Source organism: Grosmannia clavigera (assembly GCF_000143105.1).
Source record: "Grosmannia clavigera kw1407 unplaced genomic scaffold GCSC_140, whole genome shotgun sequence".
NCBI lineage: Eukaryota > Fungi > Ascomycota > Sordariomycetes > Ophiostomatales > Ophiostomataceae > Leptographium > Leptographium clavigerum.
In genome coordinates, this window is record NW_014040801.1 from 2857145 (window position 1) to 2882361 (window position 25217).

General features: G+C 53.2%; 7 protein-coding genes across 7 annotated transcripts; 2 read left to right on the forward strand and 5 right to left on the reverse strand.

Annotated features, from left to right (window-relative positions):
- Window positions 1-833: 833 nt before the first annotated feature.
- On the reverse strand, window positions 834-1396 carry CMQ_549 (uncharacterized protein; the record flags this gene model as incomplete). The annotated part of the gene is made up of 2 exons (XM_014317628.1): window positions 834-1143; window positions 1239-1396. The coding sequence occupies 2 exons, from the start codon at window positions 1394-1396 to the stop codon at window positions 834-836; spliced, it is 468 nt and encodes a 155-aa protein (XP_014173103.1).
- An 879-nt stretch (window positions 1397-2275) lies between these two features.
- On the reverse strand, window positions 2276-4802 carry CMQ_1435 (protein phosphatase 2a 65kd regulatory sububit; the record flags this gene model as incomplete). The annotated part of the gene is made up of 8 exons (XM_014318514.1): window positions 2276-2632; window positions 2697-3034; window positions 3096-3196; window positions 3264-3523; window positions 3585-4076; window positions 4151-4302; window positions 4548-4653; window positions 4740-4802. The coding sequence occupies 8 exons, from the start codon at window positions 4800-4802 to the stop codon at window positions 2276-2278; spliced, it is 1869 nt and encodes a 622-aa protein (XP_014173989.1).
- A 1247-nt stretch (window positions 4803-6049) lies between these two features.
- Window positions 6050-8686, reverse strand: CMQ_583 (protein phosphatase; the record flags this gene model as incomplete). The annotated part of the gene is made up of 2 exons (XM_014317662.1): window positions 6050-8605; window positions 8672-8686. The coding sequence occupies 2 exons, from the start codon at window positions 8684-8686 to the stop codon at window positions 6050-6052; spliced, it is 2571 nt and encodes an 856-aa protein (XP_014173137.1).
- Window positions 8687-9524: 838 nt separating this feature from the next.
- CMQ_1499 (40S ribosomal protein s3) lies at window positions 9525-10470 on the forward strand (the record flags this gene model as incomplete). Its single annotated transcript, XM_014318578.1, has 2 exons — window positions 9525-9547; window positions 9699-10470. The coding sequence occupies 2 exons, from the start codon at window positions 9525-9527 to the stop codon at window positions 10468-10470; spliced, it is 795 nt and encodes a 264-aa protein (XP_014174053.1).
- Window positions 10471-11948: 1478 nt separating this feature from the next.
- Window positions 11949-13131, reverse strand: CMQ_1132 (duf803 domain protein membrane protein; the record flags this gene model as incomplete). Its single annotated transcript, XM_014318211.1, has 3 exons — window positions 11949-12465; window positions 12523-12814; window positions 12870-13131. 3 exons carry the CDS (start codon window positions 13129-13131, stop codon window positions 11949-11951), a joined length of 1071 nt encoding a protein of 356 aa, XP_014173686.1.
- Window positions 13132-15927: 2796 nt separating this feature from the next.
- CMQ_1597 (uncharacterized protein) lies at window positions 15928-18326 on the reverse strand (the record flags this gene model as incomplete). The annotated part of the gene is made up of 3 exons (XM_014318676.1): window positions 15928-17286; window positions 17355-17578; window positions 17843-18326. The coding sequence occupies 3 exons, from the start codon at window positions 18324-18326 to the stop codon at window positions 15928-15930; spliced, it is 2067 nt and encodes a 688-aa protein (XP_014174151.1).
- Window positions 18327-18860: 534 nt separating this feature from the next.
- Window positions 18861-20838, forward strand: CMQ_1130 (coatamer subunit protein; the record flags this gene model as incomplete). Its single annotated transcript, XM_014318209.1, has 5 exons — window positions 18861-18911; window positions 19100-19543; window positions 19611-19801; window positions 19874-20687; window positions 20749-20838. The coding sequence occupies 5 exons, from the start codon at window positions 18861-18863 to the stop codon at window positions 20836-20838; spliced, it is 1590 nt and encodes a 529-aa protein (XP_014173684.1).
- Window positions 20839-25217: the final 4379 nt, after the last annotated feature.

Consider the following 25217-nt stretch of genomic DNA (forward strand, 5'->3'; position numbering starts at 1 on the left):
GCGAGCTGGCTTGGATCCTTTCAAGGACTGAGAGAGGGGTGATTACGCCGTTACAAAGTTGTATTTTAGTTTCTTACTCGACGTTGTTTACCGCAAATCTCTGCCACATGGAGTAACAGAAAGTACGAGTAGAGTACCGTTTTGTGCTCTGATCGATACCCGGAGTAGCACGACGGTATACAATGTGTACTTTCTTCTCGCCCTTGCAGATTGTACTCTGTCTGACTGACGGACGTGTGACAATACGACGAGCATCACGAGTCGGTAAGTAGCACTATTCACCTAGACCGAACCCGTCTGCGAATGAACAGAACAAAACAATTGCCATTGAGTTTAAGAATGCATACACTATACCGAACGAGGACATATCCAACGAGCTGTTTTCTCATCGTAGTCCTCCTCTGTGTCTGTCTGTCTGTCAGCCTACCAGTACCGAGTTGGAAGCACGTGAGATACGTGCTCCTGCCTCTTGTCTCCGCTTGCCCGAAAGCACTTGTACACTGGTTGCACATGCAGGCCGCCTTCTACCGGTGTATATGTGAGACAAGGCTGATGAACGACTTTAAGCTTGCGACGATGCTTGATAGGTCGGGCTTATGGCCGCGTAGCAAGGGAAACATCGTCCCGATGGTTTGTGGGCACAGGGAGTAGGAATTGGTGTACTCGTTTAGTTTAGAGCAGCGGTCGTGGCAGAGAGACAGGGTGAAAAGAAAGATGGATGCAAGTGTAGAGTCGCAGAACGCCCCGTTCCAAAAGTCAAGCCGGTAGAAACGCCTCCCATTTTTTGGAGCCATCCGAAGGTAAGCAAAGCAAGTAGCGAGAGCTCGCAGGCCTCACAGGGACCCGTTCTCTTCGATTTCGCAGACCATCTCCAGGCTTTCGCGGGTGACCCGCAACGCCTCGTCGACGACGGTCTTGGGCAGGGCCAGGGATGCGGCCGGGCTGCTGCCTTTCTTGTCTGCGGTGCCGTCGCCGTTTGGCGTGGCGAGGGTGTCGCGGCGGATGTCGTCCATGACGCGTCGCATCAGCGCGGGAAAGTTGGTGTAGTCGCCCGAGCGCAGCAGCTGCAGGGCGTGGGCCTGAATGGCGGCCGGCCAGTTGGACGAGTCGGCATGGAGGATGTGAAGGAGATGGTCCTGGATCCTGTTGCGATGGTGCGAGCAAGCAGGCCTGGTTAGCGAGGCGATCTGGACAGAGAAGGGGGGGGGGGGTGGCCACTCCGGGCTACCGCTACCTACTTGGAGACGTGGCCGTCGCGGATGAGCACCATGTTGATCTGAGACCGCAGGTCTGGATCCAGCGTGGCCGGCGTGTAGCTGGCCGCAGCCGAAGGCACCTTGACCGGCGTGGATGGCGCATTCGCCGTCGTGGCCGAGGCCGATGTCTGGTTGGCCATGGCGGCTGGCAGTGCCGCCGGCGAGGACAGGCGAGAAGGAATGGAGAGGGGGACGTCTTGTCCTGCTCGGCCGGTTTGCCGCGTGTTGGCCCGATGCGCAAGAGGAAGGAGGAAGAAGACCGGCCGTCGACTGCAGCGATTGCACCAGTCGCGTCCAGACCGAGTCCGCCCAGAAGCTAGCTGCCAGGCCGGCTGCAGGGAGAGAGAATGCGCGAAAAAACAGGCCCCGGCCCAGGCCCGATTGCTGGTCGACAACAAGTCGCCCGGACGAAATGAAGCTGAGGATCAGAAGGAAGGAAGGTGCAGCTTCTCGGACGGGGTGCCGGTCTTGTATGTCTGTCGTGCTGTCTCCCCTTGGTATATTCGTGTACGGAGTATGTGTGTATGTACGAGTATGTGCGTGGAGGTGTGTGTGTGTGCTTGCTCGGATGAATTGTGACAAAAATAGTAGGGTGGCACCTGGACAAACAGAGCGACAATCGCTGGCCATTTATTGGTACATAGCGCGAAATAGGGACGAGGCTGACGCTTGTACGCAGTAGTCCGCTGTCGACACCACCAGAAAACAGTGGGAAACAGCAGGCGGTGTCGCCCCACTCTAGTCTGTGGAAAGGCTACCAGCCGCTGTGATTGGATCTGTGTCCCGATCGCCGGATCGCCTACGAGTCGAGTCGAGTCAAGCGAAGCGGGAGCATCTAGTTTGCGGCAGACGCTGCTGCAACAATGGATTCCGACTTACGTACACGATCACCAATAGCTAGAATAACAAGCAAAAGCCAATGTCTAAATGTGCAGATGGGAATGACAACGAAAGGGAAAGACCTTAAAGTACACCGACAATTGCTTCTTCATTTATACCCTTTTCTTTTACGGTGTCGTCTATGGAGAGGTATTCATCGGGTCTCCGCCTGGCACAGCTCCTGTTGCCACAGCCGCCGCTGTCGTCGCAAAGTACCGCACATCGACGTCGTCGTCCTTCTGCAGCTTCTCCAAGCTCGGCAGGATCCGGCTCTGAATCAGCTCGGCCCCTTTTGTCGATGGTGCTTCTGTGCTGCCCTGCTTCTCAAGCGAGTACAGTGTTCCCTGGTCTGGCAACCGCTTAAGCACGTCGATCAGCACACCGTACGTCTTGGCCACATTGAAACGGATGTTGGGGATGTCGTCCACAACAAGCTTGTCCAGCATCGGAAGGATGTGCTTGTCGATGACGTTCAGGCTGACAACGGAGGCGAGCGTCTGGAAACAACGTCAGTAGGCAAAACGAGGAGCCGTAATCGGACACTTTTCGGGGGGCACGCACCGTTATGGCAAAGCAGGTCGTCATGCGGTACAGGTAGTTCGTGTGGCTGCCCATGGTCATCACCTTGGGAATGATGGCCTCGCTGGCCCAGTCGACGCCAAACACTTCCGTCAGATTCTTCAGGTTGTGTGTGGCCGCCTCCCGGATCGAGAAGACTGTGTCTCCGAGCCATCCCATACATAGGTTGCTCAGCTTCTCATCAAAAAACTGCACGCCCAGCTGGCTGGCCAGCAGTGGGATGTACTCGATAATGGCAAGCCGCACTCTCCATTGCTTGTCCTCGGCCAGCTGCACGATTGCCGGCAGCAGCGACTGGGAGAGAAGCTCGATGCCGATCACTAGAAACACTGCGTGAGCATGTCGATGCCACCCTCGCACACCTCTTCGGCTGTCCCGTACCTTTATTAACTAGCTCCAACTTGGAGATGATGTGAAGGCGTACTTCCGGGAATTCGTCCTTGAGCATTTGGAGGAACATGGGCAAAAGATGGTCGATAGTCCTGCATTTGCGCATTAGCACTAGAAATAGCCTTCCACGGCCGGGGTCATATCTTGGGGCCGACGCACTCTTGCTTGCCCAGGATTGGCGCCAGGCCCGAGATCTGTGTGCCGAGAGCCGCGCGAACATGCTGCGACGTGTCGGACACGAGGTCCTCGACACTGGGCATGATCTCGTTCAGGAGAATCTCGCGGTCCACCAGGGCACAGAAGCCGGGTATTTGGCCGGCAATGGCCGTCCGCACCTCGGCCTCGTTGTCTTTCAGCAGCTTCACAAATGCCGGGACCAGATCTCTCGCCACAACCTCCTCGTCCACAGCCTTTGCGATCTACAACGATCGCGTTAGTCACATGCAACGGCAAGCGCGGAACGCGCGGACGAAAGCATACCTCTTCGAAATGCTCCGCCACCATGTAGCGAACTCTCCAGCTCTTGTCTTCTATCAGGCTGCGGAGGGCCGTCAGAAGAACGCCGTGGCTGGCCTGCTGCTCCTTCGGGACAACTTGGGCAATGGCGATAAGGATCTGGACAGTCAAGAGGCGCACGCTGTCCTGGTCGTCCTGAGCCAGATGTTGAAACAGGGGTATCATCTCGTCAATCACAATAGCAGCGGGCATCTCCTTGACGAAGCCAGGCATGTGTGTGGCGGCCTGGCGCCGGACCATCGGCGTCTCATCGTGGACAAGGTGTCCGAACTGCTGGCGGAGCTGTTCCTGTACAGTGGGTGGCACCTTCTTGTAGGGAGTGGTGTACAGGCCACAGCCCGACACCTTGGATGTGAACCAGTCGGCTTTGGACAGCCGAACGGTCAAGGGGACGAAGTAGTCCTCGACCTGTTTTGCCGAGAGCTGCTCGCAGATTTTGTTGAGAGACTCGACAGCCTGCAAACGACCGGATTAGTCAGGGAAGGGCGATGACAAGGGATGGATAGCAAGCTCCCGTTAACAGCACGAACCTTATCCCGCACAACGGGCTCTTCGATTGCCGCCAGATTCTCCAAGGGCGACAGCAGGACATGGCCCCATTGGGAACCGCCGACATACTCGATGAAGTTGCCCAGCTCCTCGCTCAGAGCAACGAGCACCTCATCTTCATCCTCGACCGATTCTGTGATAACGGGCTGGTCAGCGAAACACGGTCCCACATCCGAGAACTCGAACCGTCCATCTTTCCGGCATCCCTGGCCGTCCACGTCGCGTCATCTGCTGGCGGTCCTGTCGATCGTCCGCTTTCGCCAATAATGCCTCATCCTCGCCCGAGACGCGAAAACACACCGCGACAGACGGGAGGAAGGGACAGATGGGAGGAGGGGTGATAAGGAGGTGAAAAGAGACAGAGACAGTGACACCGACCATCGAGAAAGGGAATCAGCTCATCCCGGGTGCGCTCTGCGCCGAGAGCGAGGGCGATTGTGGAAAGGCGGTGGATGGCATTCAGGCGGAGCAGAACATCGTCGTGCTAGAAGTAGCGGCAACCGAACGAGCGAGACGGTCAGCCTATATCTCACAGCACGTCCCGGCCGAACGCTTCCTTTCGGAACATACCTTGAGCTCGTCGATGAGGACGGCGATGGGGTAGAGCTCGTCGTTGGTGGGCGCGTCTGCCATGAGAGCGGGAGGCAACGAGTCGCAGCTATGGAGGTGGGTATATAGGTTGGGTGGTGGACAGCAGTGGGAAAGGGGGATTGAACAGGCGCGGCGGTGGACAACAGAAGACAGCAAACACGGCCGGGACGAGGGAGGGGATGAGCCCAGTTCTCAGGCTGAAGCAAGAAATGGCCACGGCGGAGGAGGGTCGGAGATGAGTCCGAAGCGAAGTCGTCGGAGCACAAAGGTCGAGATGATGTCCAAAAGGAAGCAGGTCGGCAAGCCAAGCGGGTCTTGCCAATGTTGTTTGTGTTTTTCGGGTTTTTGTTTTTTCGCTCCTTTCTTTTAATTTAATCTCGCCCTGTTGGAGGGGCCGGCTGAGAGGGGGCGTGCTTTTAGGGGGCTGTTACAGGGAGTTTTGATCGCGTGTAGCGGGGAAGACGATGCTTTGGGGAGTCACGCAAGAAGGGCTGATGCAATCAACCCGGCTTGTCTCGAAGGGGGGGACCCTGTATAAAACGTGCCAGTTGCGTGTACGCCGGACACCGGTCTACGTACTCCGTACGGTCTGGTCTGGTCTGGTCTGGGCTGTCAGAAGGACTTGAATGCAAATGATGCTCACACAGCGGTGTGGCGGGGCTTTGGGCTCTGCATGCATATCTTAGAGAAGCTTAGGCCAGCCGGCTCCATCCACTTTATAATCTCGCACAGTTAGCCCACTCGCCATTACGTGGGGTTTCAAAGTGTCAACTGGCCCTCAGGGCGGGGTAACAGGTGTAGTATCTTAGTTCACTGCCCAAGTCGCCCAAAGGCCTCCCTGGATCGGACGAAGCCCGACGGCGTATGCTCGTAATCATCAATAAAGGAAGAGTACTCTGTACTCCCGTATGCTTTGCCGCATTTAGATGCGGCACGTGATAATCAAGAAAAGGAACGGGCATACAGCAGCCTACTCCTTCAACATAAAACATGGGCGGGTAATCGCTGCCAAACAATGCTTTATCAGATACCATGGCAGCTACAAATTGCCGCTGCCTCCTATACCAAGGAGCTTATAAAGGTGCCGCCGTCTCATCCGTCTCAACGTCGCCATAAGGATTGTTCGTCTCGACAAAAAGCTGTCCCGGAGGCACCGGGACGCCGGAAACACATTGTGAGTGCGTGATGACGCTGAGATCATCGCTGGACGGATTCGAGTCTTCGGTGCTTCTCGTGACAATGCCGTCGGAATCGCGATCGTCCGAAACCATCCTGGGCGATATCTCTTTCTAAGACATGTCCTTCATCTCTTGTTCGCTGCTGTCACTGCTGCCGGCTCTGAAAGACTCGCTCCGCCGCTGCTCGCCACCTGCACCGTCGTGCTGTGGAGGACCCGATGCTGCCTTCAAGGCGCCGGCAACTCCCAGGCTGCCGAAAACACCTCCAACCTTCTGCCCCAGGCCAAGGCCGGCAATGCCGTCCCGCAGGACTGTGAATGTGCCGGCTTCGTGGGCAGATGCACTGCGGTTGAGACTGGCCGGCACCTCATCCGGTGGGTTGGCAAGCATGGAGCGAGCCGTGGCGGCTGTCGGTGGCGTCTCCAGCTCGCCTGCTGCTGACTGCGAACTCTGTAGCGACGGGGGTGGCATTGGACTGGCACCCCGGCGAGGAGAGTCGGATGCGCCGTCCGCTGTGCCCAATGTCCCTGCCTCGTCTCCATGCTGCGTCATAACAACAGATGCCAACCCGGCAGCCACGGTGGAGTGGTAGGCAGCGCACTTTTCTTCGGCAGCTGCTGCTGCATTGAGTGCCGCGTTCATGTCCTCGTCTGTGCGGTTGAACACCTGGTGCCACCATCGGATATCTTTCAGTCGAGGGAACAGAAGTCGCTCCTCCTGTCTGTCGGAACCATCGATATCCGGTTTGTACTCTGGGTTGACGAAATCCTGCCGACGTGAGAGGAAATAGTCCCATACTGATGATGTTTTCTCCCGCACGTGTGCGTCGCGTCTCTGACGCTCATTGTTGTACAGGAAGGTCCCGTATTGGCATGAGTAGAGGTGGTAGAGAAGCCGCCGGAGAAAGCGCTCATTGTACTCGAAGCGAGCAGGATGCTGCCTCAAAAGCTGGTATGTGGCGTCGAGAAATTGGTGGAAGACTGGGCTGATTTCCTTGGGCCGCGTGGTCTGGCTTTCCTCGGCCGACGCTGTCTTGCTTACACTGCTCTCGTCGGCTGTCGTAAGACTGTCCGCATCCGATTCCTCCTTGTCCTGGCTGAGGCTCTTTTTGAAAAAGCGCCTGGCGCTGGCCACGGCGTTGTCGAAAACCTCGTTCCGTCCTTCGCCTTCGCCAGGCTCAATCTTGGTGCCTGCCATCGCATCGTTCTGGACTGTGAACCACTTCTCGTGGTTGAGGTGTCCGGATCTCTGCTGAAACATGTGGCCGAACGAGAGCCAGTCCTTCTCCACAAGAACGATAAATCCTTCGATCGTTCGAAAATACGGATCCAGCATGATTTGAGACAGGCCGCTCAGTTGGCTAGTGCGGTCCCATCCGTCAGAGCAGTGGATCAACACATGTGCTGCGCTGACGCCCACTTGCTTCGCGATAATCTCAGAGCCGGCAAGGATGCCTCGGATATGCTTCAGCCATCCACTCTTAGCAAGAAGATCACGGTTCGGAGGGAGCGGCGATACGTCGGCATCCCGCACAGCCTCGATCACCTTGTTGAGGGAATCCCTCATAACATGGATGTTATCGATACTCAGAAACATTTTGGTAGCGCACTTATAATATTCCATATTTTCAGAACCCTTGCCGACCATCTGCATCGCGTAGGAGTTGATGGCAGGACGTGCGTCCACAATCAAGTTGTCACGTCGCGCACCAACAATCCGACTGCCAGTCTTGTCATCAAAAGCGACGTCAGCTGCAGCCAGATCGTCGTCGAAGCGCTCTGTATCTGAAGTAGCATCAGAACCAGGTCCGTCACATGCGGCCACGCCAGCTGTACTGCCTTCATTGGGCACGCTACCATCGTCGCCAGTAGAAGGAGATGGTGTTGCGTTTCCGCTGCCAGTACTGCCGCCAAAGACTTCCGTCGATTTGGAGAAGCATGCACTGACCAGGCGCTCGTCCTGGATGCTCCGGTTGTTCCGGACCCCGACGAGCGGCTGTGAGCTTCGTGTGATAGTACATTGTGTTATTGGGTGATAGTATGTCAGTGCTGGGATGCGGGCGCGCGAGCGAAATTGTCCGGCATATTTGAGCACGTTGTCAGAAATCTTGGATGGAACCACAAGCACGTCTGGGTACGTTGGTGAGAAAGAATAGTCGAGGTTGATAGACGAGATTCGCCAGCCTCTGTCCGGAAGCTTTTCGCTTATACCTTGCCGCCGAAACTCGGCCCTGGCATCGTATATATCCCAGCCATGAACGTCCTTTTCCAGCCGAGGAGGGCCGTATGAGAAGGCGTACAGCTTCTCGATGCATCCCAGGCGGCAAGTCCTGTTACGGATGAAGTCAAAAGCCTCGCGTCCCTGCTTGTCGTTAGGGATGTTGAAGCATACATAGTTGAAGTCGCGACAACGAAGACGGATAGACGATTGCTGACCGCTGGACGGAGGAGTTGGTCGGAAGGTACAGTGGGAAATGATAGGGTACGTAATCCACGACTCTCTGTGTCGTACTGGGGGTGAGTGGTGCTTCTGTGGCTGGTCTTGCGAATGCGCTGATGGTGGTTTTGACGACGGCACTGGGGCAGAAAAGATGATGTGGAAGTTGGTGAGCTTCAGGGTGCCCAACGTCGACGTCCCAGCAGACAGGGCATGGACGCCTTCGATTGTCTGAAGTTGACGGACAATACTATGTTAGCTGTGCTCGAGATGCGAGCTTGTGGGGGGGGCACAAACCAGCTTGGCGTCCATCCCGACGTCCGGCACCGCAGTCAGGTCAACGAATAGCTCTGGCGAAGATCAACAACCGACTCGATTGGAACTCTGGACAAACGTTGCCAGGGAGATGACGCGGAACTAGACCATATGATGCTGGTGCCTAGAAAGCTTGAAAGATCAAATTGCGTTTTGCAGTTGTGTGTAATCCGTACGGCAAATAAGTCTGGCAGCCGCAAGAAATGTACACTGTTATCGCAACGTCGGACGAGGAGGGGCCCAGCCAGAGCTGTTTTTGCTGATGCCTCGCTAACCGGATGTGGATGAAGATATCTTATATCAAGTACACTAGGTGATTGGAGTCTCACGTGACACGAACATCAGGTTGGCTTGATTGCATCAAGGTCCCGCCAAGCTACAGGCTGTACAGGCCGTACTATTATCATTTCAGTTTGACAAACTACAATCGCTCAGCTTCAAACACTCTGGGCTACGGATCAAGCGATGCTTAATTGTCCGATCGAATGCATATGGTTTTTGGCCGTGATGCAGATATCACGTGCTTGATACTCCGTACAGATTATGTGGGGGTGTGAGATCGGTCGTTCGTGGCTCGGGCTGCCAGGTGCCAGCTCGGGCCTTCAGCTGGCACACGTTTTGTGGGCCAATACTTGTTACTAAGCATGTTAGGGCTTCCCCCACCAAACTTTCAGCAGTAGTGGGACCCTGCCAGAATATTTTTCTTTGATGGCCGAGAAGAGGGCCAGCACAGAAAATTAAAAACGTATCGATCGTGAACGGAACACTCTGAGCCTATTTCGACCAGATACCTACCAACCACAACTGTACCGTTCGCGCTCAGAAAAAATCAATCATGGCTGCCCCGGGTGTTCAGATGTAAGTTTCATACTACCTGGATATGCATTGGAGGGGCAACGAGGCGTCGTGGCTGGCGAAGAAGAGACAATGCAAGGATGCGGATGATGGGCGGACGGGGAGTCTCGCAACAAGAAGGGCACACGCTGACTCGATTCCGTTTCGTCTGCAGTTCCAAGCGGAGAAAGTTCGTTGCCGACGGTGTGTTCTATGCCGAGCTGAACGAGTTCTTCCAGCGCGAGCTGGCTGAGGAGGGCTACTCCGGCGTCGAAGTCCGCGTCACGCCCACCGTTACCGACATCATCATCCGGGCCACGCACACGCAGGAGGTTCTGGGCGAGCAGGGTCGCCGCATCCGCGAGCTCACGTCGCTGATCCAAAAGCGCTTCAAGTTCCCCGAGAACAGCGTGTCCCTGTACGCCGCCAAGGTCCAGAACCGCGGTCTGTCGGCCGTGGCCCAGTGCGAGTCGCTGCGGTACAAGCTGCTGAACGGCCTGGCCGTCCGCCGTGCCTGCTACGGTGTCCTGCGCTTCATCATGGAGAGCGGCGCCAAGGGCTGCGAAGTTGTCGTGTCCGGCAAGCTCCGTGCCGCCCGTGCCAAGTCCATGAAGTTCACCGACGGCTTCATGATCCACTCCGGCCAGCCGGCCAAGGACTTTATCGACAGTGCCACCCGTCACGTGCTGCTGCGCCAGGGTGTTCTGGGCATCAAGGTCAAGATCATGCGCGGCTCCGACCCTGATGGCAAGGCCGGCCCGCAGAAGACCCTGCCGGATGCCGTCACCATCATCGAGCCCAAGGAGGAGCAGCCGGTGACCCAGCCGATCAGCCAGGACTACGGCGCCAAGGCCGCACAGCAGGCCGCTGCCGCCGAGGCCCAGCGCGCCCTCGAGGCCCAGCAGGCCGCAGCCGCAGAGGAGGAGGCCGCGCCCGCTGAGCAATAGGATGCTCGACGTGCAGCTGGTGGCGACGGTGCCGGTCTCTTGGATGGCGCTGGACCTGTCGCTGGGGAGGCGTTGGGTGGAGCAGCGATGATCGGACTCGGGCCTGTCGGAGTCCAGAACGACGGTTACGGCAGACACGAGCGGACGGCTAGTGCCTCGAACTTTTTCCGAAGCATGGATGGTGCAAGCTATGAGACCTCAATCGGTGCTGTTGCCAACGCTTTTACCAACCTTCAAGAACAGCCAGTCGGCGAGCCCTACCTCGGCACCGACCATTTCCAAGACTTCCGTACTGTGGGGATGGACACTAACTTGGACGAGAACTGGTGAACACCGGAAAGGCCGGAAAAGGGAGGTTGGGGGCCCGGAAAAAGTAAAAAATAAGGGACATGGAGGCTTACTGGGAGGAGGGGAGGATTGTTTTTGTTTTCTTTTGTCTGTTTGTCCTATGTCCGTCATTTCAACGGCGTTTTCCCCTTCTCCCAAGGCTTGCATCAACTCTGCAAACAAATCACAATCTTGAAAAGAAAAAAAACACGGACTCAAATCGTCGCGAGGAATGTGCAATGTACCCGTACGTCGTCGGAATTCTAATAAGGGAAGGAGGCCTCAGATGTTCCACACGTCCGGGATTATTGATAATTTAAAACAGCGAGGGTCCAACGCGTAAGCCTTGCTAGGCTTTAGCGACCTCTCCTAATCGTTCGTCCTATCACTAATTCGTCCAGCAAACGACAACAGGGCGGCCTGTAACAAACTCCATTCGAGAGATGCCCTTCGTGTTGGTAAGTATCTTACGGATAACCCTCCCAGAGCACGCGTATCGTACAAGATAGAAGAGCCTGTTAAAAACATGGAAGAAATTGACAAAGCAAAGAATGACAAAGTAAAATGACAGCGCGAGACCGAACAATCCAAGCGTATCGGCCCAGCCAGAGCGGTTTCCGCTTAGGTATAAGCGGGAACCACGGAGTTAAAATCCAAAAAAAACCAACGCCTCCTATCGACCACCTGCCTTCCATGCCGCTTCTGCCCCTTGTCATCCCTATTCGTCGACAACTTGGTACACATCCCATATGCCTCTGTGAACAACACCTGTAGTAAAAAAGAAAAGCATGGAGTAAAAACCCCCATTGCAAAACAGACCCCCTTCCAATCCCTCAGTAAATAATAGGAGAGCAATTATCCCCTATGTTAGTGTACCATTCTAGCCGTCATGTCAAAAAATAGAAGCGGCAGGAAACCCCCGTAGCATGTCATTACCAGAAGTGGTGTGTTGAGAATTTACAGCTGTCGGTATCCAGCAGCCCGGAAGCCAAACAGTGGGCGGGGGAGGGTGCGAGATGTAGAGAGTAAGAAAAACCAGACCGAACCCAAGAATATGCTTCTTATATATGCACCACGAGCAAATGGCCGGTGGGCAACGTGAACAGTGAAAAAAAGGAAAGTTGTGCATGTCGGCGTCTTGTAATTTTGCATCATCGGTCGGCAGGCTTTGTCGACTGCTCTATTGAGCCCTTAGGTTGTGCGCTGCTCTTCTTGAATTGGCCGTTCGCAGAGCCGTTTGACGGGCCGGTCAGGCCATCGTGCACGGTTCCGTCCTCGGCGTAGTCAGTAAGGTCAGCCAGGCCGAAGCCAGCTGCCTCCTCTTCATCATAGGCTCTTATCAGGCCTTGTCGATCACCGGCGCTGCCGTTGCTGAGGCTGCGACGGTGGCTGGGGCCGAAGCTGCGGCGAGCTTCCATGCTCATGCGAGTCTGGATGCTCGAGATCATGTCGGTGCCAGTCGCATCGGGTCCAGATCGGCCGGCCATGCGAGTGCCATCTGGGTCGCCGCGGGAAAGATTGAGCAGGTAGACCCCAGTGAAGGTAATGAGAAAACCACAGATCAGGGACAGAGTGTTAACCGTCTCCGTGGTGTTGAAGCCGCTGAAAAGAATGAAAGATGCGCAAAGGGTGGCGGTTGTGAATGTGACATAGTAAAGTGGGTTGACACTGTGCGGTTAGAACCCCCAACTCAAATCAGAAGGAGCTTTAACAACCGATACTCACATGTTTGTTGGGAACTGGCTGAGGGCTTTGTTGAAGTAGTTCATCTGCGTGAGAATGCACACGCCGGTGACAATCATGAACACGTAAGTGGAAGGGTGAGTGAACTGGTTGTTCCCAGAAAATGTGAGCTTCAGGGCGATGCCGAAGGCCTTGACCGACATGACAGAAACAGAGCCGACCAGCGAGCAAATGCTCAGGTAGATCAGCGGGTTTTTCTTTCCATACACAGGGGCCACCTTGTAAATAGCGACGACCGCGTAAACTGTGACGGCAAGTGCATACAACAGGAAGCCTGTAGCTACGGTTAGCATGTACATAATAAAACGGAGCGGTGCTGTTCGGCGTACCTGGCTTGATAGCATCGTTCAAAATCTCGTCAATGGTGGAGATTTCCTCGTCAGCTGGCGCATGGAGCACAATTATCACAGCTCCGATAAGGCAGATGGCACTTCCGAGCTTTCCTAATGTTCCCAATATCTCGTTGAGGAAGTATGAGCCGAGCACGGCACCAACCAAAACACTGAGAGCGCCGAGAGGAGTGACGAGGATAGCCGGTGCAAAGGCGTACGCGGCAAAGTTGCAAATCTCGCCAATGACCACTGTGCGCATATGAGTATTTGAATGTAAATGAGGCACAGCTGTGGAGAGTGGCAATTACATGTTGAGATACCTGCCCACCACAATGGGCTCTTCAGGTAGACAAAGCCATCCCCTTCGAATCCGTGCCGTTCCAAGGCATGGTTCAGACCCTGCTTTCGTTAGAATGTCATACAGTCTTCTATCCCACCTCCGCTCTAGGGAGCTTGTAGTATACCTTCTTCGTGATTACAAAACTTGTTCCAATAGCCAGACTGGACATCATGGCCAAAGCCAGTCCAATGTACCTACAGGACGAAAGTATTGTCAGCGATCAGGCGCTAGGCGAGGCGGAGAAGTGCCGGCCATACTTGTCTTCCAGCATATTGACTTCGAGCGAGCTGGAGTCGGCAATACGGTCGTGAAATGTAAGCCTCCGTTTCCCGGACGGTACTATTCGGAGAGAGAGGCCGTGTTGCAACAAGAAGCAGTGGGATCTCTGTAGTGGTGGTGATTATATTAAGTCTGAGTCAAGTCGAATAGTAGTCGTTCTCAATATCGTCCGCAGTGCGCATCTGCCTTTTGTCGACTGTTGACTTCTGGGCAGTATAAGGATCGTAATACTCGCGCCAGGCGAGAGGAGAGAAAGCGATCGTGTTTGGTGAGCGAGTGGGCGGAGCGAGCAGAGGGCGGCAGGGAGAGAAAAGAAGAGCGACCCGAATTCCTCACATCTAACACATACGAAAGGGCGAGAAGACGAGAGGGGAAGAGGGACCGATAGCCTCGGAGGTAGAAGGAACGTCGTCTGGGATGTCGAAGAGTCGACCTGGTTCGCGACGAGGCTTGCTGCAATCGCGGCGGGATGGCGATGGCTACCAATATAGGTTCTGGTTTGGAAGCGGAAGCGGACGGGGACGTAAAGCGGGTGTGCTTGAAAATGACACAGGAAATGGGCAATGCGACTGGAAAGGAAGAAAAGGCCACAGAGCAGCGACACACAGACGTAGATGTCAGCTGCGGGTAATGCTGGGGCTGGAAAATCGGGGCGTCGTGTTTCTTCTCGCTAAATGAGGGAATGTGCTGGTTGACCCAAATGCGAGAAATAAGGAGAAAAGATGGCGAAAGACTTCGTGTCCGATTAGTTTTTTTTGGTCTCAAAGTCCTTATGCGGTAAACGCCAATCGTGCTTTCTCTATTTTAGCATCTGGAAGTGCGGAAATACGAACACGAAAGAAAAAACAGGTCATTCGCCGGTTGTAAAGATAGTTTCTATCCTACGTAAGACAACTCGTACTAAAGGCTCCCGCTACCTACCTCCCTCCATCCCTTGCTCTCTACAAAGTACAGGGGACGGCATCCTGTTTCTACATGGTTGGTTTCAGAGCTTAGGGGCTTTGCACACGCCACTCCCCCTGGCTAGTGCACTAGCAGCACATCCAGGTCCCGCTGTGGAGTCGCGGCCGCAGCTCACTGACGCGTAAATTGGCATTTTTCGTGCCCGAGCTTGCATCTATAGAGATGCTAGGTAGCACGGCCCCGAAGAACTTTCCGACATTTGCCACGCCAATTCGTCCCCGGATGCTTGTTTTGCCTCATGTGTGCTCGATAGGAAGCTGCGGCCGCCTTGAAGATATCTTAAATCTATAGATGCGGGTGCCTCCCCTGCTACAAGCAGCTATTTCGACTGTTGCCGGCATCTTATCGCACTTCCTGCTCTCCGGAACGTCGGTTCTGCTATGCATCAGTTTGTACTCGTATCCTGCTAGCAGAAAATGTATACCCTGCACTTACATAATCAGCACTGTCTAAAAAATAAGGTAGCATTGAATCTGCTCATAATATTTTGTACAACGAGTTCAGTCTGCTGCGATACTCTAGCTTCACAGACAGCTTCTCGCATTCTGCAAGCATATATGAAACCTTTGCTTTTCTGACACAAACAAACACAAAAGCCACACCCTGCCTCTTGCGATACTGAGCTCTGACCTAGAGAGCTCCTCCTCAACAAAGACGTATGTTGCTGCTTTCTGGCCCTGCACCATCAATAACGCCAATACGCCGGCCGTTTCCCCTGTCCGAAGCAAGCCGGCCCATTTGGCCAAAAGTCAACTCTCTTCATGCCGTTCGCCTTGTTGTAGAGAGAAAAACAAGACTTACTCTTGTTTGCTTTTACCCCGGTTCTAGCTAGTAAAATCAGATTGCAGTCATTGCCTGCAGCCAAAGACAAAGAAAGAAAAGAACAGAAAAGAAAAGAAAGAAAGGAAATGGGACGGCCAAAAAGCTTCGTGCTTCGGAGGTGCGATCTCCGGAGAGCAGAATCACAATCGTTAGTTTAAAGCCCAGATAGCTATGCTGGCAGTTGAGCCTATAAAGGCTGTGATAACAGTGCCTGGGTCGAGCAGCTATCCTGAATGCAACTTGATAGTCGTATATGTTGGAGTCACCTACCTTTTGCAACTAATTCGATACTGCGATAAGCTGCTTGGTTATAAATGGAGCAACGAGGGGCTGTTCTGCAGAGCCTTTCGCTGTTTTAACGTAAGTTGCCTAATACGAGAAAAGGAAATGGAGGGCACGGAGTGGCAGAGCCAAGGTCGCAAGAATGTGAGGACGCCACATGAAGGCGCCTTGAGCTAAACGTGGAGAGAGAAAGAGAAAGCATGTGCATGGGGGCGTAGGGGGGTTTGGTTTGCAGTACAAGTCGAACTACAACTGTGACTGCCGTAGGCTGTGGAGAATCAGAGTCGTAAATATTGCGAGATCCGACTCCAAAGACTATCAGGCTGGACTCTGTTCAGTTCGATGACGTTTAAGATCTAGATTATACAATTAGCAGCGGTTCATTGCGACACAATCAGGGAAGTGTCTTTTACCTGGCAGGTCATCAATGAGATAATCTTCCAAGCCTTCATCTATCCTTGTCCGTTTGCCAGTTGCTGTTGCTGAGGTTGACGCTGTCTCGCTGGCAGCACCGTTCTTATCGTCGTCGTCCCAGTCAATTTCATCGGGCCCTGCATCTGCGGCAGCAACGGACTCTGGCACATCCGTATTGTGAAGGGTAGCTTCGGTAGACATCATTCGGGCATCCTCTCCAAACTCAGTACCGAGCAATCCAGTAGTATCGCGGTCCTCGTAGTCGATCTCATCATGGTCTAACGTAGCGGTAACGCTGGCATCAAGTGACAGATCCATCTCATCGAGGGCTGCCTTGTCGTCACCTGCCCATTCGGACACGGTCGTTGGGAGTAGAACGGCATCGAAGTCACCGCTGACATCTAGAAAGCCGTCACCATTGTCCTCCTCGCCCAGGGCTTGCAAGTCGCCCAACTGGTGGCCTTGGTCAATAGCTTCGAGCCCGTTGGCGGGCTCGAGATGGGCCAATACTGAGTCTTCCAGAGGATCGTCAGATATTCCGCCGTTTGAGATACTAAGTACCGGCTTGTATAGTTCGCCATCTTTTTCTTGGTCTGGTGATCCACCAGTTTGGTCCAGGGGTTCCATAATATCCGATTTAAGGTGTTGATCTGGATTCCCGACCTCTTCGGCCGTTTCATGCTCGCTAAGTTTGCTTTGTTGCTCGAAATGGCCGTTGCTAGCCTCGCTGGGTGTATGACCTCCTCGTGCCAACTCAAGACCACCAGTGGTCCGGAGGGACACACCGCCAGTATCGTCTTCCTCTTCATTCGTAAAATCGACTAATTCGGCTTCTTCTGCGGCAACCTCCACGCCGTGGCCACCTTCAGTCTCGACATCAACATCATGGTCGACAGATTCAGTGCCATCCTCTGCAGTAGCAAGTTCGGCTCCTTCACCACCGAACGGCTCTGTCTCCTCAACTGTTACATCAACATCGGCCATTTCTGCTTCCGGAGTCAGGGCACCACCCTCTTCCTCTTCAACTCTGTCCATTAACCCATTATCAGAGGATTGCTCGTCAGACTTGTCAGCGTGGTCGTCCGAGTCAGAGGAAGCGTCCGAGTCAGCTGCCGTCTGCTGACAAGACGAAAGGCCCTTCCCCGAGCCTGCTTCACTGACAAGCTTCTTCAGACGCAGCAAGCAGTTCGGCCGTGTGCCAAGGGTTATATGCAAGCCCTTTGAAAGTGTAGCATCATCGTTTGTAAGGAGTGTGTTGTGCAACGCAATCAGGTTATGGAATGTGACCTGGTCGAGAAGCGCTTCCGTTGTAGTCTTTTGTAATGGATTAGTTGGCCGTTCAAGCATGAGGGAGGGTCTAGCGGTGCCTGTTCAAAACATACCTCTCCAAATTCAAACCCGAGATCATCGATGCGGATGAAAATCTCGTCTTCCGCATGCACCCACGACGCAATTCCACTCCGTATTGTGAGCAAAAACTTTGACAACGGATAATTTGCCGCCTCAAGGTCTTCAAGGAAAAAAGAATCCGGACTGTCAACTTCGGATGTCTTAAAGAGGGGGCAAACTTCAGTGCCCCATGTGACGGTAACATCGGCAGTGGACGCTGAGTGTGGGCTATGCAGGTGACCGAGTCCAACATTTAAAGATCCTTCTGGGCTGTCCATCTCTTCTGCGTCATCATCTCCATCGTATTCTTCTCCGCCATACTCTCCTTCGTCCTCTCGTTCACCATCATCTTCGCCGTCCCCAGCTTCTTCTTCAAACTCTTCGTCGTTCTCTTCGCCCTCTTGGCCGTCATATTCCTCGAATTTGCTGACACCCTGTACTTCATGATCGCCTTCATCGAGTGAAAATTGTTCTGTTTCACCTTCATCTACCACATCATGTTCTGGTGAATTGGGAGCTGCCCTGTTTGTCTCGGTTTCAAAGTCAATAGCATCGTGGGCCTCCTCTGCAGTGTCCACTTCCTGTTTCTCGTCCAACACGATATTGCCAGCACTCAAAGAAGTAGTTTGGAGATCAGCCTCATCGTAGTCAATCTCATCGTCGTGTCCGGTCTCATCGTGTGCATGTTCGTCGCCGTCGCCGTTTTCACCCCCCACGGGCGCTCCGCCACCTTCGTAGCCTATCTCATCCTCGTCTTCGGCTTGTGCCATATGTGATTGGAAGTCTTCTACCACTTCTGTATTGTAGTCATCACCGTTTTCCGTCAACAGCCCAAGTGTCTTGTCATCGCCCAAGTCGAAATCGAAATCGTCTTCGGTATTTCCTCCATTCGACGGGCTGCCAAACGTATAATCCGCCTCCTCGATCTGAACCGGAACGATAGTTTCAGAGGAAACTTCAGCCATGGTGTATGATGTAAGACAGGAGAACTTGAGCGCGTTTGTTTCGTCGTCTCGCATCGCACTTGTGATGAACTGGCGATGGTAAGCAGTAAGCGTAGTCGGTCCCCAAATAGCTAGCCCTCAAATATTTCCGATGATGGTCATCTTCTGAGCGCAAAATATTACGCAGTGATGTGTTGATGCGCGGTGGTTGATACCAGACAGTGCCCTAAAACGCAACAAGAGGCACACAAAGTCGCTTGACAGAGTCGTAAGCGGTAGTGGAGTCAAAAGTAGCCAAAGAAAAGAAATTATCAGTTAGATGGTGAAAGTCTTTGTTTCGGCTCGATCGTTGAAAGCTCATCAAGCCCGTGATAACCGATAGTTGGGTGTTAAGAAGAGAGAAATTATTATGCTAGAAAAGTCATTTGCCGTTTCCCTGTGTTTAAAGAGGGGGTAACAAACGCGAAGTGATGTCGTGTGGCGCTTTCCGTATATGGACTAGCGCGGTTTCTTCTATGCTGTGGGCACGGGCCACATACACAGAAAGGGACAACTATGAGGTGGGAAAAGCTCCCTATGAGGGGCGGCGGTATGGGTGCATCTCTTGTTCACAGCCTGATACAGTTTACTTTCCATCAACCTCCGGCCTATTCGGGACTTGTCCAAACGACCAGATTTATTTGAGACAGGAACAATGGTTCGTATCCATAGTTGCTCGCTGCTACTCTCACGAGGCGTGGACCTCGCCACACGCAATTTATCGCTAACATTTTCCGTCTTGTCCCCTTCCTCAGGTTGTCCTCGCTGCTTCCATTTGCACCCGCGGCGGCAAAGCCGTCCTCTCCCGACTGTTTCGGGACATGCCACGGTCCAGGATCGAAGGCCTCTTGGCGTCTTTTCCCAAGCTGGCCGACAGCGGCACGCAGCACACCACTGTCGAGCAGGACAACGTTCGCTTTGTTTACCAGCCATTGGACGAGCTGTACATGGTTTTGATCACCAACCTGCAGTCCAACATCCTTCAGGATATCGATTCGTTACACCTCTTCGCACAGGTGGTATCGAGCGTGTGCAAGAGCCTCGACGAGCGCGAGATCCTACGCAATGCCTACGAGCTTCTGAGCGCCTTTGACGAGCTGGTGACCCTCGGTTACCGCGAAAACCTGACTCTCGGTCAAATCAAGACATTTCTGGAGATGGAGAGTCATGAGGAGCGCATACAAGAAATCATCGCGCGTGTATGGATGCCCTTTTGTCATTATACGTACATCGGTCATCGAATGTCGTGCTGATGTCTTCAAACAGAACAAAGAACTCGAGGCTACAGAGGAGCGCAAACGAAAAGCCAAGCAGTTGGAACTGCAACGCAAGGATACTGCACGACGAGGCGTTAGTAGTGCGCCTCGCACTCCTGTCTATCCCACGTACAATGCTCCGACACAGAACACGGCTACAGACTCGTACGACTCGTACGAGGCCGAGAAGAAAAAGGCCCGGTAAGGACAACCAATTTGCAGCCGTGTTTACATGATAGTCGAGAGAAACTAACTTGGCATGAACTCGGTTAGTCCGGCAGTGGCTCTCAAGGGCAAGGGGATGCAACTGGGCAAGAAGTCGAAGACTACAGACATGTTCGAGCGCGTCCGCGGCGACCTGGGGCCCGAGGCCGAGATTCCCGTAGCCGCCGCCCCAGTAGCGACACCAGCAGCCGATCTGGCGGCCTCTGGACATCTGTCGACCGCATTGGACCACGACGCCATTCACATCACCGTCAACGAGACAATCAACGCAAAGTTGGCACGCGAGGGCAGTGTGACCTCGCTAGCCGTCACCGGCGATCTCACCTTGCGCGTGTCGGATGTCTCGCTCACCAAGATCAAGCTTAACCTTGATGCGCACCCAACACACGGCGCACAATTCCGGACGCACCCCAATGTCGACCGCAATCTGTTCAATGGGACCAAGGTGATACAGATGAGCAACACGGCCAAGGGCTTTCCTGTCAATCAGGCCGTAGGCGTGCTGCGATGGCGGGCGGCTCCGAAGACAGAGGACCCGTCAGCTCTTCCCATCAGCTTCACCGTCTGGGTGAACAAGGGTGGTGACGGTAGCTCCACTTTGACGGTCGAGTATGAGCTCACTGGCGGTGACCCACTCAAGGATGTGAGCGTGGTCATCCCGTACGCAAGCGCGGAACCCTCAATCTCGAGCTTTGACGCCAATTACGAGGTGTCCGGCGACTGCCTGGAATGGTCGATCGGCTCGGTGGATGAGAGCAATCCGAGCGGGACCTTTGAGTTCGAAGCGCAGACGGACGACGAGAACGACTTCTTTCCCATGCACATTCGTTTCTCCAAGTCGGCACCTTTTGTGGACGTTGACGTAAGTTTGCCTGTTTCTGCTATAATTTGTCCTGCCGGTTTACTAAGTATTCGCTCAATAGGTCACATCGGTCGAGCTGCTGGAAATGGGCGAAGAGGTCACATTTTCCAAGGAAATCAAGTCAGCGGCAGATTCTTTCCTGATTGAGTAGATGCAACCCTAGAAGATGTGACAACGGTGAGAGGTGGGAGGTGGGAGGTGTGAAGATCAAGATTACCTGGAGGAATATAAGCAGAGCGGGTCGGGAGGCCTTCTCACATGGGTTTTGTTACGCAACCGATGCAGTTGACATGTCGGATATAGGAGATTTCAAAAATCCGACACGTGCATGGCTGGCCTAACTATTTTTGCGTATCGATGGACGCCTGAAAACTACAACATAAGGAGGATTGCACCCATGACCTAATGCATAATCAGGTATGTCAGAGTGAGTACGGAGTACGGAGTAGTCCTGGTAAGATACGGAGCACATGAAAAATGCTGGGATTAGAAAGCACAGCCATGCGGAGGTCTCCGTATGAGCTATCAGATGTCTATATGAGTTCCCACAATGCCATATATTCGTGTGACAACTATCATAATACAGCTAGCCTTATACGTCGTATGGGCCCTGTCTTTGAATGTATCCTATGTAGTATACGGAGTACGGAGTACGGAGTAGAGGAATGCTAATCGCACTGCAGAAGTAGATTACTTGCACTACAGGCGCATAAGCCCACTCCCACTGACTTAAAACGTGGAAGCTTCAAACCTCCAAGCTGATTAAAGACAAAACAAAACAAAACAAAACCCCTGCAGTGTTTCTGCTGGTACTGGGTAAAAGACCGTCGTATCTTACAATAAACAGGTGTCTGTCGATAGATCATAACAGTGCGCCTGCACCAAGTATATGGGTACATAGATGTATATTGGTGTGCACATTCGAGAATACAGGATAGAAAACAAAGACAAATAAGGACCAACCCAAGCCCGTAAAATACCAAAGAGTCAAAACAGTCCCTAATGAACGACCAAGTACTTCCTCACAGCCTATGAATATCCAAGCGAATGTCCGTAACCCGTCGAGTGAGATATCCTGTAATGCTGGTGTTTCGCAAATGCTCCAGCGCGGGTATTTTCCAATAGTCCCGTGTATTCCATCCCATGCATAACCATATGCCCCCGGACACCGTGCCTAAAAGATGGATGCTGATAGGCTAGGAGAATAAAAAATCAAGGGGAGGAACAGGACACCGGCCGGAAAGAGCAAGCCTTGAGACTGTGGAAAGATGGCAATTATGTTGCATGCAGCCCAATGCATAGGCCAAGCCACACTGCGACTGTAATGCATGTTCCCGACCCAGTGTTGTAGTCATAAACAGCCTGCATAATGTGTCTGCATCCACCACACTTCATCTGCCCCAGGCTTGTCCAGCGTTCTAGACCACGGGGTCACTACAAAAAACAAGGCGAAACATGGAACAGACAAAAGAAGGTAAGGGAGGAATATCACCAAAAAAGGCTATGCGAATGAAGATCCAGCCTCACATGTGGGGCACCTGGAGGTCGGGCAGGTCGAATGCAGAAGAGGCAAAATGGAACGATAGAGGACAGCGTGTGTGAGGGGATAAAGTTAAAAGGAAATGAAGGCACACAAAGCTGAGCCAGGGATTCCCTGACACGGCCGACCAATAGTGTCTGCTGCTCGACGCATGTAACTGTCGGTGAGCGGAGCTGACCTTGTCTAGGCCTGTGGGCTGATTGGCGAGAGTGCTTGGGTGAAATGGCGACGACACAAATGGGGACGACTGAACACGCAAGAGGGAGGTGCTAATCGTAGTGAGGAGACGCATGGGGGTGCATATACGTCGTAGATGCAAAGTAGCCGACAGTGCGGTTTTGGAGCTCATATTCCACTGCTGCTGCTGCTGCTGCTGCATTGACCATTTGCCTGCGAGCGTCCCGATGCAGAAAAGACATGCCAGCATTAGTACGTGTCTCTCAAAGGCTAGTCGCTCGTCGAGACCAGCACTTTCTCTCTCTGACGGCGGCATCGCGCTCGGGGGGTTGCCTCAGTGTCTGCAGCACTTATGGCAACCGTCCCAGCCACTGCCACAATACTCGTGGGAGCCCCAGTCGGCAGCACGGCAGCAATAGGGGCAACAGAAGTTGATGAGCTCTTGTGCCTCTTTGATCTCCATGATGTAGTATGGGTTGGGGTGACTTCGTGAGAAAGGTGTGCAAAGAGATATGCAACGAGAAGTAGTGGAGTAGTTGTGCTGTCTGTGAAGGAGGCAAATAATTTGTTAAGAGGATACGAAGGAGAATAGAGGAGAACGGAGAGAAGTATCCGAGGGGGTTTATATAGAAAGAGAGCGAGGCAGTGAATTTGGTTGTTATACAAATCGTGTTTGGGCTCAATGGGAAGGCCAGAGGTTATGTAAGATATGTACTCGTAGTCAGAGGCCAATGGTACGAAAGGTGCAGCTAGCTCGGTTTCGCGCTTTGTATTTCTCGGCACCTTTCTTCTTCCCAGTTTGTCGTGCTGATCGTCACATTAACCGGGGGGAGAGCACGAAAGCAGTCATTGACATAAGGAATTGGTGTCGTCACTCAGCGCATTGCTAGTTGTGGGCCCGCTCAGTCAACAAGGGGGGGTTTACATAGAGCGCAACGATAAAAAGAGAGATAAATTGATGTCTTGCCCAATGACAAGGCACATGGGGCGAAGAATGTAGCGGCCTTTCTGGGTTGTGCAAGAAGATTTGGCTGTGGCCTTCTTCTAGCGGTGTGCCGCTGAGAGATGACGGAAGTACGAGCTCTTTGACCAGACGTTACAAGTCACGCGAACATTCAGGCGTGGCTTCTCATTTGTCCAGGCGGCGACGGATAACGCACAGCTTAACACTGTAAAGTACTTTTCTCAACGAGGGAAAGAGCAGACGAATGCAGTGAGGGGAAGTAGCACTCCGTGGTGTGAACTACTCAGCTTACATGGCCGGAACCCCCCTTGTAAGATATCTGACAAGGCCAACAGCCCACTTCAAGGTTCGGAGTGGTTCCTATTTCTACCTTCCACGCCAACGTTCTCTGTGACTTTTTCGTCTTCTTACGTCGTAGTGGGAGCGCCCGTCTGCATCGACCATGCAACACGCAGCCGCAGCAGATAAGTGATCTCTGCTGCCTGCGAATAAACATACGTACACGTCTTACTTTGCCTTCCAATGGCACATGCTTCTGGCGATAATATCGGCCTTTAGAAGGAAGGCGCCAGCCACCTCTACGCTCTTCCTCCTTCAAATTTATCCCTGTATGGAATAGGCAAAACCTGTTCCTTTCCGCTGATCTTGTCTGTTTGTGTTTTCTGCTTCTGACTAGTATTACTCGTACGGGAGGCTTTGCACGTTCATCAAATCCTTGCCATGGTAGCAATGTCCTGTAAATTACGCTCTGGTCTTATTTCAGCTCCCCTCTTCAATGTGCTATGGCATTGGCGGCTAGTCTCGAGCTATTTCTTGTACGTAGAATTCTGCAGTGGTTTTTTCGTGCCGTTGTTGTCGGGCAAAAGTGCACAAAGATGAAGACCACATCCCACGTGGACAGCGTGGATCATTGCCCGTTCTTCTTCGCCCGCCTCGTGTGCAAACAGCGCTAATAACGGGGTGCAGCTCTATCACAGCAGAACCGATACGAAGTACAGACGTGCCGGCTATCGCTCAGATGCTAATGCCACCCTTCCACAGCCGGTGTCGGTCTGGTGGACATCAGCGGGCACTGCCCTCCTCATCGATGATCGATTGGCCGCACAATTTCTTGCCCCGTTCCGGCGAGTTTCAACGGGAAGAGATATGGGAAAGCCCAAGCGGCAGGAGCCCTACTTGGACATCGGCTATGCACAGATCAATCCAACTTGATTAGTGCCTCTACAGAGCCCAATGCAGTTAGCCTCCGAAGAACACAACGATCCGGCAATTGACCTCGTTGGATGCCACCTCACCAACGACCGGCTTTTCGTGGCTCTCCAGCGACAATGCATATGCACTATGTAGCCGATATACCATGCCACCTCACTTGCGCATTGGTGTTATACTGGAGGGCTACCTATCGAGGCTTAGAAGTAATCGCGGCATGGCTTCTTTATTGCTTCGTATACATCAGTTCTACGAGATAGCCACTCTTTCTGGCTTTAAATTCGCTGACAAAAGTAGAGATCACAGTTTTAGACGAACATTGTTATCAAGTGCCCAGCAACATTCTAACTGTCCTACCGGCCCACTTCGATATCAGCTGGGGAGGGACACTCGAGGGCGGAGCCTTCATCGCAGCCCATGGAACGCCTACATAGTATCCATATGGTTGGGGAAAGGCATTGCGGAAGTATCCGAAGATCAATCGTAAGATACTACGGAGTATTTCGTTTTCAGCCACTAGGATTGAGGTCATAAAAAACAGAAAGTCGAAAGTAGGGCAAGTATGTACGAGTACAAATTGTGCCCCACAATCCTTCTCTCACGATATCTGATGCGTATCTCTTGCTGGCACGGAGGCGAT